Source organism: Delphinapterus leucas, chromosome 12, assembly GCF_059928025.1.
Source record: "Delphinapterus leucas isolate spDelLeu-1000000601 "Yukka" chromosome 12, BTC_Dleu_Yukka2, whole genome shotgun sequence".
NCBI lineage: Eukaryota > Metazoa > Chordata > Mammalia > Artiodactyla > Monodontidae > Delphinapterus > Delphinapterus leucas.
This window is the reverse complement of record NC_143140.1, coordinates 18,535,108-18,547,868: the sequence shown is the minus strand read 5'-3', so window position 1 is coordinate 18,547,868 and position 12,761 is coordinate 18,535,108. Positions and strand designations below refer to the sequence as shown.

The following is a 12,761-nucleotide window of genomic DNA, read 5'->3' as shown; positions in this document are numbered from 1 at the left end:
TAATTTTTCTTTTTTAAACTATCAGATATATTTGGGAAATACTGATCTAGATATCAGACCTAAAACTTTTATGAATTCCAGGTATTCTTGGAGTTTTAGAATATTATAAATTATATTAATTTTGCTAATTGAGAATGGAAGTAAAAAATGTTGCTTTAATACAAATAAGCGATTTTTTCTAAGTTAAACTTAAGTGACTTACTACATCTGTTAAATATTTTCAAAAAGCTTGACTTACGATAGATTAGTTGTTTCATGAAGATTTCTCCTCTCTCTCTGATTAAGGCGTTTATAGAAGAAAGAACTGAATACATGAATTCGGTCAGCTTCTTCTTTCTTCAATTTTTCAAGCACCAAATATCTGTTTTATAAAAAGTAATTCCAAATAGAATGAATTTAACAGTTTATACTAAAAACAGTGATCAAATATCTATTTAGCCACCATCAGTCTCTATTCCTTTAAACTGAAAGAAGTCATAAACAAAATCTGTTTCATATTCTAGACAATGATTACTATCAGATTATTTGTAGGTAATAAGTGGCATTTGAGAGTAAAACTAGGATTTGAAAGATCTAATCTTCTAAAACAAGGGCACATTTATGAACATTCATAGAAACATTATTATCATACCCCAAAAATAGAAATGACAGAAATGCTCATCACCGATGAATGGAAAATGTGATATATCCATACAATGGAATATTATTTGGCAATAAAAAGAAATGAAGGACTTCCCTGGTGGCACAGTGGTTAAGAATCCGCCTGCCAATGCAGGCGGCACGGGTTTGAGCCCTGGTCCGGGAAGCTCCCACACGCCGCGGAGCAACTAAGCCCACGTGCCACAACTACTGAGCCTTTGCTCTAGAGCCTGCAAACCACAGCTACTGAGCCCGCGTGCCACAACTACTGAGCCCACATGCCACAACTACTGAAGCCCGTGCACCTAGAGCTTGTGCTCTGCAACAAGAGAAGCCACTGCAATGAGAAGCCCGTGCACCGCAACAAGGAGTGGCCCCCGTTCGCCGCAACTAGAGAAAGCCCACGTGCAGCAACGAAGACCCAATGCAGCAAAAAATACATTTAAAAAACTGAAGTTCTGATACATGCTGTAACATAGAAGAACCGTGAAAACGTTATGCTAAGTGAAAGAAGCTAGTCACAAAAGTCCACATATTGTATGATTCCATGTATATGAAATGTTCAGAATATGCAAATCCAGAGATAGCAAGGAGACTGGTAGTTGCTTAGAGCTGGGGTGGGCTGGGGAAATGGGGAGCCACTGCTAATGGGTATTGAGGGTCTGTAGGGGGTGAAAATGTTCTAATATCGATTATGGTGATGGTTGCACAACTGTCTGAACACACTAAAAACCACTGAATTATACACTTTAAATGGGTGAATTGTATGGTATGTGCTCTGTACGTCAATAAAGCTGCTAGTTTTATGTTTATTTTGTTTTAAACAGTTAATGGACCATGACTAGCCATAAACTGCTTTTTATAAAAACAGAAAGAATCTGTACAGTGGTGAGGTTATAACAATGACTCTTTAAAGTGATCTTACATCAGTTCTAATTTTTCCTTGCCTTAGTTGTTTTTTTCTATAGGTCTATATCAAGACAAATAGAAATGGTTTATATTACAAAGAGAAATTATGATATATTAAATTTAATTATTTATGCTCCAAACTCCCTCAAAGGAGCTATGCAAATTCAAGCTTATGACCATATTCATCTTATTAAAATGAGGAGAGTATGAAAGCCTTGTGAAACCTTACACAGAAAGAGCAAGTACCCAGAAGGCACATCTTTGAGACCTGTCACTTCTGTCATAATTCTAAAGCTCAAGTTCTGATGAAAAGGACCTAACTTACAGATTGCTTGCTTTAGGGCAACTCAGTGTGCCCCGACAAAAGATATAAGACAGTGAATCACCTCATGACACAGTTTAAATGAATCGCTGAATTCTACATCTATATTCAAAACAGAGAATGTAGTGAACTGGACTTGAATTTAGGGACTACACCATAATGGGTGAACCATGCTGCTTTTACCATTACAAACTACAATGGCTATTTTGTAAACTGAATTGAATAAAAAAAGGGATAGTTCAACTTAAAAAAGAAAGTTATTGGTGATTTAAGAAAATGGACTCTACTTCATATAGAAACAAATCCATGCTTTATTTTTGTAAATGAAAGAAATAATTTGAAGATAAAAGGATTTTCATACAGAAAACTTAAAAAGATCTATAGACATACTAGAAATAAAAGAGCTGTAGCAAGATGTCTGGCTATACGGGCAAAATATATTTCTTGTTGAAATCCTCAAAAATGTTACGTATCAGTTGTCTCCAAATTGCATAAATTTCGCGGAGGGTTCCTCAAGCTGGCGCCGCTGACATTTTAAGCCAGATAATGCTTTGCTGTGGGGGGTGTCCTGTGCAGCGTAGGGTGCTTGGCCTTACCTCTGGCCTCTACCCACAGATGGTATCAGCACGCATCCCTTCCTTTTGTGAGGACCAAAATGCCCAAAGTGCCCCCAGTGCAGAATCACTGATTCTGTGCAATTACAATCAAAATCTCAAAAGGACTTTAAAAATGGAATCTGGGACTTCCCTGGTGGAGCACTGGTTCAGAGTCCGCCTGCCGATGCAGGGGACACGGGTTCGTGCCCCGGTCCGGGAAGATCCCACATGCCGCGGAGTGGCTGGGCCCGTGGGCCATGGCCGCTGAGCCTGCGCGTCCGGAGCCTGTGCTCCGCAACGGGAGAGGCCACAGCAGTGAGAGGCCTGCGTACCGCAAAAAAAAAAAAAGGAATCTGATGGGCTGATTCCAAAGTTTATCTGAAAGAATCAAAAGGTCAAGCATATCCAAAACATTTGTGAAGAAGAATATGGCGGAGAGCTTGCCTATTACAGATAACAAGAATAAAGTAACACTAATCGTGGCAGTGTGGTACTGATGCAGGGATAGGTGCACGGCCAACGGAACAAACTATACAGCCCCGAAAACACACCTGTGCAACTATGTTATCTTAGCGTAACAAATCCTAGAGGAATTAAGGACTTAAAAGTGAAAAAACAAAACTTCAAAAAGCCTTTTAATTTAAAAAACTAGTTTTGTCTTTCTAATCTAATATAGATCCATAAGCATTTCTGTGACTATATATAGTTCTGGGTCTTTTTATGTACATGTATTAGAACTATTAATTAAAACAACTAAGTCTCTTATTTTAGAATTAAAGGGAAAATCCAAGTTTATTACAAAAAAACTCTTGGGAATTTCTTTCATTTTGGGATTTCTTTCCATTTCTTTCATTTGTTTTTTTCTTTCTGTATAAATCATTTAAATATTGGATGTCATGGTGAAGCTGTTCACCTGCTATTTTATAAAGCAGACAATCTAACAATTCAATCATGACATTTAGTTACAGGATGAAGTTAAAAGATGATTTTAAGGTTTTGAAAATAATTTTTATTAAAATTATTCTTCTTCCCTGCATTTTATTAACATTCTCTAGAGGCAATGCCCTTCTACTTTTTATAATTCTGGCAAACTTTTTAAAGGTTTGTTTCTAACTTGTAGAGTTAGAAATGGAAAAGAATGAGCAGCTCTGGTAGCAACTCAATTACTTATTTTTAACAGTGAAGTTTTAAAAAGTTTCCTCTTTTCGGGACTTCCCTGGTGGCCCAGTGGTAAAGAATCTGCTTTACAATGCAGGGGACACGGGCTCGATCCCTGGTCAGGGAACTAAGATCCCACATGCCGCAGGGCAACTAAGCCTGTGTGCCACAACTACTGAGCTTGTGCACCTCAACTAGAGAGCCCGTGTGCCGCAAACTACAGAGCCCACGTGCTCTGGAGCCTGCACGTCACAACTAGAGAGAGAAAACCCACAAGCCACAACTAGAGAGAAACCCGTGAGCCGCAACGAAAAGCCTGCACGCTGCAACAAAAGATCCTGCATGCCTTGATGAAGATCCCATGTGCCGCAACTAAGACCTGACACAACCAAAAATAAATAAAATAATAAATCTTTAAAAAGAAGTTTCCTCTTTTTAATTCACTTCTAAGAATGTCATGAGATGAATATAAACAAAGATTTTTTAAAAATCATGGATTTTGGGCTTCCCTGGTGGCGCAGTGGTTGAGAGTCCGCCTGCCGATGCAGGGGACACGGGTTCGTGCTCCGGTCCCGGAAGATCCCACATGCCGCGGAGTGGCTGGGCCCGTGAGCCATGGCCGCTGAGCCTGCGCGTCCGGAGCCTGTGCTCCGCAATGGGAGACACCACAGCAGTGAGAGGCCAGCGAGCCGCAAAAAAAAAAAAAAAAAAAAAAAAATCATGGATTTTGTTCGATTTTCTATCTTATTTGGAATAGATTTGCATCAGAAAGGCAGAACTTGTAGATAATGTAAGTTTACTGTATAAAATTTGCTCTAAAGTTTAACTATATGATGTCAAGGGGCCTCCTGAAAATATATAAAGAATTCCAAAAGAATAAAAAAAGATTATAAAATCTCTATTGTAATGTAAAAAATATAGATTTAAGTATGAAACAGAATAAACTAAAATATAAACAAAACACAGGAGTTCAATTTATTTTTTAGATCCAACTATGTGCTTTCAAAAACAAAAAGACATTTTAAACATAAAGACTTAAACAGGTTAAAAGTAAAAGGGTGAAGAAACATACATCATGCATCAGCAAACACAAACCAAAAGAAAGCTGGAGTAGCTATATTAATTTTGAACAAAGTAGGATTAAAAACAAGGAGATTATCAAGAATAAACAGGAACATTATGTAATGATAAAGGGGTTGATTCTCCAAGAAGACATAAACATGTATGTACCTAACAAGAGAGCTTCAAAATACATAAGGAGAAACAGACAAATCAATAACTGTAGTTGGAGATCAACGACTTTCTCAATAATTACAGAACAAGTAGGTGGAACATCAGTAAGGACAAAGACCATTTGAATAGCACTAGCACAACATGACCTAGCTGACATTCACAGAACACCACTTTATCCAATAACAGCAGCACTGTTCTACACAATCACTTAAGATTTTTCAGTAGCTTGGTTTGTTAAGGTAGTATACATTAGGATTAAGAGAACACATCTTTTTTTAATTAATTAATTTTTGGCTGCATTGGGTCTTCGTTGCTGCACGTGGGCTTTCTCTAGTTACGGTGTGAGGGCTTCTCGTTGCGGTGGCTTCTCTTGCTGTGGAGCACAGGCTCTAGGCACCCAGGCTTCAGTAGTTGTGGTGCACAGGCTCAGTAGCTGTGGTTCGTGGGCTCTAGACCACAGGCTCAGTAGTTGTGGTGCATGCGCTTAGTTGCTCCAAGCCATGTGGGATCTTCCTGGACCAGGGCTTGAACCCGTGTCCCCTGCATTGGCAGGTGGATTCTTAACCACTGCGCCACCAGGGGAGTCCCTCCAGCAGCTTTTAACAACCAGTTTTTTTAAAAAAAATATTGTCTTCTGATATACATTTGAATAAACTAGAAAATACTGGAGAGCACTAAACACACTGATAGTTAAGTTCTGTTTTGTTTCATACACACATCCATCTTATATCACAAAGCAGTAAACACATACAAATTTATACATGTATAAACACATTACACATACATGTATTCATGTATATGTATATGTTATGTGTATTCTGGGTCATGACATAAGCCCTTCTAGGAGAGCTTCTAGATTCCTCATATTTCCCAACCCCCAGAGAGAATGAAGCTTTCTTTTTCTGCTATGTTTGTACCATGTTAATGCTTCTGCCAATACTTTAATCCCACATTCGTGTTCCCTATAAAATCATAAACTTTTAACACAGTACCTGCCACAAAGTTGGCACTTGGTGAACATTTATTGAAGGAAACGAGTGAAATCATACTTTTGTCCTTGCTCAACAAATTATTACCTAACCTAGGGTAGTAACAATTTTAGACACTTTAAATACTACAACACTGATAATATAATAAGCTATCATTTATGATCACTTTGCATGTGCCAGGTATTTTTCCTACCACTTGAAATGTATATCTTATTTAATTCTCATGATCCTTTTAGATATTATTTTTCCCATTTTTAAAATGAAGAAACATTCACAGAGACATTAAATAACTTTTCAGATGTCATACAGTAAGTCGCAGTGATGGAATTCAAAATCCAAACAATTCTGACTCTAGAAAATACATGTATACATTATAAAATGTTAAAAATTTGCTAAAGGTCTAGGAGAAAATTAACTTACTTCAAATAAAAGTCTATAATAACATCATTTAAAAATTCTCCTTCACTTAGACAATGCAGGTCCTCATTAGTAACGGAGATGCCTCCCTTAGCTGGAGGTGGTGGATACACTATCAATCTGTAACAAAATTTTAAAAAATAAGCCAACAAACAGAAATAGGTATGCATATAACCAAAATGTAATAAAACAGAGAAGAAACTTAAGAGTGTTGCAAATGTAAAGGAATCCTCTCACTTTTCTACGGGGCCCATGAAGATGGTGTGGCTCTCTCCAGTTTCCTCATCATCAAAAAACTGGAATTCATGTTTGTTTTTAAGTTGTATTTTAGATTCAAGGGACACCTGGTAAAGAAAATTAAATTATCAATTCACAAAATCAATTCGAAACATTTTCAATAAAAAAAGTACAAGGCAAGAATGCTTTTCAATTTAAAAAGATTAAAAATAAGAAATAGGGAAAACTAGGGTCAACTTTATCTGTAGCTTCCAGAACAGTGATACTCTTCCAATCTTTGTAACTGGTTTTCCAGTATCCTAAGATCTCAACCATCCATATTAAATTAGATTATGTTAGTAAAATCCAAAGAACAGATAGTGTTTTTTTCTTCTAGGAGTGTAGGTCTACCTAAGCTCAGGCAACCATGGAATATGGGAGCAGAGGCTCAGGGATCACAGTCCACTGAGCTTCAGTTCTCCAGAATCAAGGAATCCTTAAAGAAAGAGCCTTCCATTGAAATCTGAGTCCATCACAGCTGCCTTAGGGCTCCAGCTCCTCTTTTCTTCCTCTGGCATTATCTCCTGTAGCCAATTCTGCAAAAGAAGGGGAATGGTTCCCCTTCCTCCTTCTATTCTTTTCTTCAACCCACTAACTGTGTGAATAGCTCTTTTCTGGTGAAGCCTTGCTCAACTTCACCAATAATATGCCTTGGATAGCCAGCCCTATTTCCAAATTTGTAGGTAGATGAAAGATTTAATATTTCTAATAAATTGTCAGCAAACTTCAGTTGCTGTGGTAGGTAAGTCATATTGATTAACATTATATTATGTGTTATAGTAGTACTTCAGCCTTCGATTCAGGTAGCTTCAGAGTCACCTACTACATAATCCGTTATTCTAGAATTAGTTATTCTAGAATTGCTGAGAGTCAGAATCAAATGGTATACATTCTTCCTTTCCAAGTTTTCAACCATGTAGGCACATGTTACACATAAATGGACAATACATCAGGGACCAAAATTCCTTTATTTGTACTGAAGCCAATGTCACCCCTGGGAACCAATAGCAAATTTAAGAAACAGAGTAACAATCGATTTGAATTGTACGTATATGTATGTTGAGAGTGAGGGAAAAAGAAAACAGGATGAGAGAAAAAGAAAAGGAGACAAAAAGTAAAGATAAGAACAGAATGCGGAAAGGAACTAAAATAAAAATGCTTCTGAGACTTGTACCGATAAAATGCTCCTGAGACTTGTACCAATTACAATTTGTGTCACAAATAATCCACCACCATTAATATTTCGACACAAGGTAGTTTACAAATCACATATAAAAGCAAATAATTCTGAAATGGAATTAAAAGGATCTAACTCCAAATGAGCAATATGATAATGAAACACATTTCCCTTTAAAGGTACCATTTAAAATTACATTAAAAACATTAAAAAATGTAATTACATTTTTAATTTTGTCTTCTTTCTGCACACAACTTCCTTTGCTGCTCTCTTCACACGTTCTTGTACAGGCAACAAGTCTGCTATTGGCTTCATCAAAGGGAATTTTCGCAAAAAAATTTGACACGTTATTCTTTATACCAATGTCAGTAATGATATTTTCAAATACCATATTTGTCTGAGGATCAAGGCCATTTTGAAAAATTAGAATTATGTATTGTTCTTCCAAACCTGAAAAGAAATCAATATAACTGTAAGTATAAAGGAAAAAAAATAAGTAAACAGATACTAGAAAAAGAGTAACAACTAGTTATTTCCAAGAGTATCACCAGAAATCCTGGTATAAATGTTCAAAACACTGTTTGGCATACAGTGGATATACAATACTAGAATAAAGACCAATGACAGTGTCACCTAACAATGTCACCTAAGTTATTAAAAGAAAGGAACCAGAACACATTACAGCAGCTCAAGAACAAATCTATCCATAGATGTAACTAATTTATTTCATCTAATAGAATCCAAATATATTAGTTTTAAATATATAATCAGTTAACATTTTTGTCAAACACAAATAAGAAATTGCCAAGTGAATTGGTATCTCTAGATTTAACTGTAAAAACTGCTATTCACTAATGTGCCAACTCTTGCAACTTTAATAGTAGCTATCATTTACTCATCATTAAGCTGAAGCAGCAATTACTGAGGAAAAATATTTTACAACTAGTCATGCTATAACCACAAACGTTAGAGGGCAAGGGAAACAAAATGGAGAACCACACTGATTTATTGTAGAGGATTGAAGACCTGTTCGATGAACGTTCAAACTTCCTAATCAGGCTAAGTTTCAAGGTTTCCAGATTGATCGCTGATTTACCGTTAGAACTCCTATCAGTACATTTAAACAGAACAAAACAAACAAACAAAAAACTCATTTTATTCAGATCATACAGTGTTAAAATAAAGAGTATATATCTTTTGAATTTTAACCCATTTTCAAAACTTTCTACATGGGTAAACCCGGGTTTTATCTTCAGAACTTCCACTTTCTGGGGACTTTTCCTCACCTATAAAATGAGAGAAGTAATATCTATCTTACAAGGTCACTGTAAGGATTGTAGTTAAGATACATCTAAGGTATCTATCAAAGTCGACTCACGTTCTGCTAAACAATGTATTGTATGTATTACTATATTTGCTCTACATAACTTGTTAACTTACTTATTCCTTTACAGTCATTCCAAACTTTATCCTCCATGTTCACCTGCAGTTGCATGCTCAGCTTCTGATAAACTGCTGCTGTTGTCTGAAGAAACACTACTGGTAATTTTCGGACATTACACCACTCACATTTTGTTAGATCAGAGGTATTTAAAGTAATCCCTACAGGTTCCTTTTCTGGTTCTGGAGAAAAACAAATGAAAATGGAAAAGGAATCAATTCTCAAGAGGGCAAAATCATGAATGGAGGAAACCGTAAGGAAGTACAATTTTAAAGTTAAGTACATATTTATTATACTCTGTAAACAGTAACTCTAGTGGGAAATGAAGGAAAATCTTTGATCTTAAAGAAGTATCTACATTTTTTTCCAGATGGAAAGAGGATTCTAATGAAGCATACTTAAAAAATTAAACATAGCTTTTGTGATGTTATAGTATGAAATTACACTATTAAGGTATAATGCCTTTTGTTAAGATGTATGTAATAACTAACCATCTTAATGAATTCTAAGAATAGCATTTAATTTTTTATTCCATTAAAGTGTTTTAGTGTAAACAAAGCTTTAGTGAGCAGTAGGATATAAAATAGCTTACCTTCTAGCTGTATCTTGATAAAATCTAAACAAAACTAAAAAATAAGATACGTTAGTAACAATCATAGATTTCTGAAGATTTTGCTACAAACACCCTAAATGACATGTTATTTGGGACTTAGCCCACATAAGGCAGAAAAACTGATCCATGTACTGCATTCCTCTATCTGGCCTTTACAATACTGAGAATGAAGCCAGCCTTTGCTGAAAACATAGTTGGAAATAGTTAGGGACACCAAGTTAAGACATTTAAAATAAAGGCTTTTACAAAATAAGTACAGTGCTGTAGGAAGATTAACCTACCAACAATGTATAGGATACATTAGAAAGAAGAAAAATTATGACTTAGAAGGCAGGTTAAGGAGATTATGTTAAAATTTTAATAGAAAATATACATTTGAATTGGATTGGTGGTAGTAGAGTAATAAGGAGACAGGTATGACAGGTAAGATAAAGGGACTATAGAAAGTCCTTTGGGCTTTATGGACACTGAACTAGTTCAAAACCACAATGCCTCTTGAGTGGCCACTGTAGTCCACTAATCTATTTCTAGGAGTTGCTATGTTACAAGACATTTTTCTGCAGACCACAAAGCTTTTGGATTCTTCTTTCTCTCATACAGTTCTTTAAAATACTCTTTTCATGCTTCGAGCTAGCATGAGAATAAAATGATAACACACTGGAGGATAATTCTAACTCAGTGAGAACAAGCATCTTCCTATGATGAATACGTACTACCTTGAATATTACATCATGATAAATTGAAAAAAAAATTTTATTGGAGTATATATGATAAATTTTTTACCCAGTAATTTTTATGGTGAGTAGCAATTTACAATTGTTTATATATTCCTAAGCAATCTGAAATCTTGAAATAATTTTAATATTCTATTAAATATTTTAACTTATAAATTTTAAAATATTACATATTAGCCTTAGCCATGAAATTTTGAATCTTATAATTGGTACAGTAAAGAGCTTAGAAGGTACTTACAATTACAGGCTCTGTTAATAGTCGGCAGAGTGTTCCTACTCGTATACTTCGACAGTTTAAAATTACGCTATCAAAGGAACTTTGGCAGCTTAAAGATACAGGATCAACTAAAGTTTCTTGAGAAATCACTTTGCGACGTTTTAGAGGTATGTTGATTATAGAATTACCAAACTGAAAAAGGAAGAAAATTTTTCACTTAATAAGTTACTAAAACAAAGCTGCAAACTAAGTAGACATATGCAAAGAAGACCCAACATAAGAAATATAATTACTGGGACTTCCCTGGTGGCACAGTGGTTAAGAATCCTCCTGTCAATGCAGGGGACATGGGTTCAAACCCTGGTCCGGGAATATCCCACATGCCTCAGAGCAACTAAGCCAATGCGTCACAAGTACTGAGCCTGCGCTCTAGAGCCCACGAGGCACAACTACTGGGCCCGTGTGCTGTAACTACTGAAGCCTGTGCGCCTAGAGCCCACAACAAGAGAAGCCAGCGCAATGAGACGCCCACACACTCTAGCAAAGGGTAGCCCACGCTCGCTGCAACTAGAGAAAGCTCACGCACAGCAACGAAGACCCAACACAGCCAAAAATAAACAAATATTTTTAAAAAGAAATATAATTATCAAGACATAAGACTGATTTTATTTCAACAGTGTTAGATGAAGTAAATATTTATTGATTCTATAACAATAACAGTAAACCTTTCCTATTTTATCTTGCTCTATTTTATCTGGCTATTAATTGAAACGCCAGTAATAGCACAGCAGTGAGAAATGGTACTCTGGGAATCAGACAGCCTGGGTTCAAAGCACAACTATGCTACCTTTTAATGATCTGATCTTGTAAAACTTAATAACTCCTACTAAAGTTTTGGTTTCCTAAGCTAAAATGTAAGAGTATTTACTCAAATGAATTAATGCATATAAGCAGCTTAGCACTGTACTTCATGCACAGTAAAATGCTGGATAAAAGTTAGCTAGTAATAGTGGTTGTAGTATTTGGATTAAATAAGCAGCTCTTTAGAAAACACATAATTTAGGAAAATGGTTATTTATATTATAAAATGATGCTTCTTTATATATTAAAAAGTGTTAAATGACTTGATCTGTTAAGATTTCACAGTCACTCTCAAATGCAAATTAATCATAATATAAAAATGTATTTTATATAAATATACTTTAAATTAAATGTAATTAAAAGTAAAGTTATTATGTTAAAAACCTTATTATCATCACAAGAATAAAACATGATCTTGATTAAAAACCAAGAGGAAAAAAAAATGTCCACTGCACAAAATAGTCACTACTCCCATTATCCCTCTAGAGACATTTCTGTGATCTATGTCACAGGAAAAAATATGTATTAAAACAAAATGTGATACACACACACATATTTATTTCTGTAAACTGCTTTCTCAGGCTTATTAACAGATTTATCATGAATATTTTCCCAGGTTATTAACAGAAACCTATTAGAGCAGTTTAAAAACTTTTTTTAGCTTTAGAATTATTTCTTCAAATGAGACGTTATTTAGCTCAATAATAAGTTAGATAATTTAAGAGCTGCTCCAGCTGAATCCATAGTGGAGAGACTGAGTCTAGAACTTGGGCAGTCCACATCCTCCCAAGGGGCCTGTAAACTGGCACAGAGGAACCCGTACTATTCAGTGTGTCAGTGTAAAAACTGCTCACAAATTCATGGAAATCCACGTTTATTTAACTGAGCCCTCCTATGCTGGACATCTGAGTTCTTTCTGACCTTTCCCCATGACACAATATTCTCTGGCAAGCATTTTTGCAGCTAAATCCTGGAATATACGATTATCACCAAATTGCCCACCAGCATAATTATACCAATTTACACAGCCAATATTCCATTCCTCCAAACACTAGCCAAGAAGAAATACTACTATAGTTTAAATGTTTTAGCCATCTAACACTTAAAATATATTTTACCTTAATTTCTTTTTTAGTACTTTAGTTAAAAAAAAAAACTCTATTCATACCCTTTACTCAT

General features: G+C 35.6%; 1 protein-coding gene across 2 annotated transcripts in view; it reads right to left on the bottom strand.

Annotated features, from left to right (window-relative positions):
- Window positions 1-4,576: 4,576 nt before the first annotated feature.
- SENP6 (SUMO specific peptidase 6) overlaps window positions 4,577-12,761 on the bottom strand; it is a 76,178-nt gene continuing 67,993 nt past the window's right edge. For both annotated transcript variants that reach the window (XM_089921750.1, XM_089921751.1), the window contains 6 exons: window positions 10,743-10,913; window positions 9,750-9,783; window positions 9,157-9,339; window positions 7,940-8,166; window positions 6,501-6,607; window positions 4,577-6,383 (listed from right to left, as the gene is read on the bottom strand). In XM_089921750.1, coding sequence (XP_089777876.1) covers window positions 6,263-6,383; window positions 6,501-6,607; window positions 7,940-8,166; window positions 9,157-9,339; window positions 9,750-9,783; window positions 10,743-10,913 — 843 coding nt within the window. In that variant the 3' untranslated portion in view covers window positions 4,577-6,262. The remainder of the gene's footprint in view (window positions 6,384-6,500; window positions 6,608-7,939; window positions 8,167-9,156; window positions 9,340-9,749; window positions 9,784-10,742; window positions 10,914-12,761) is intronic.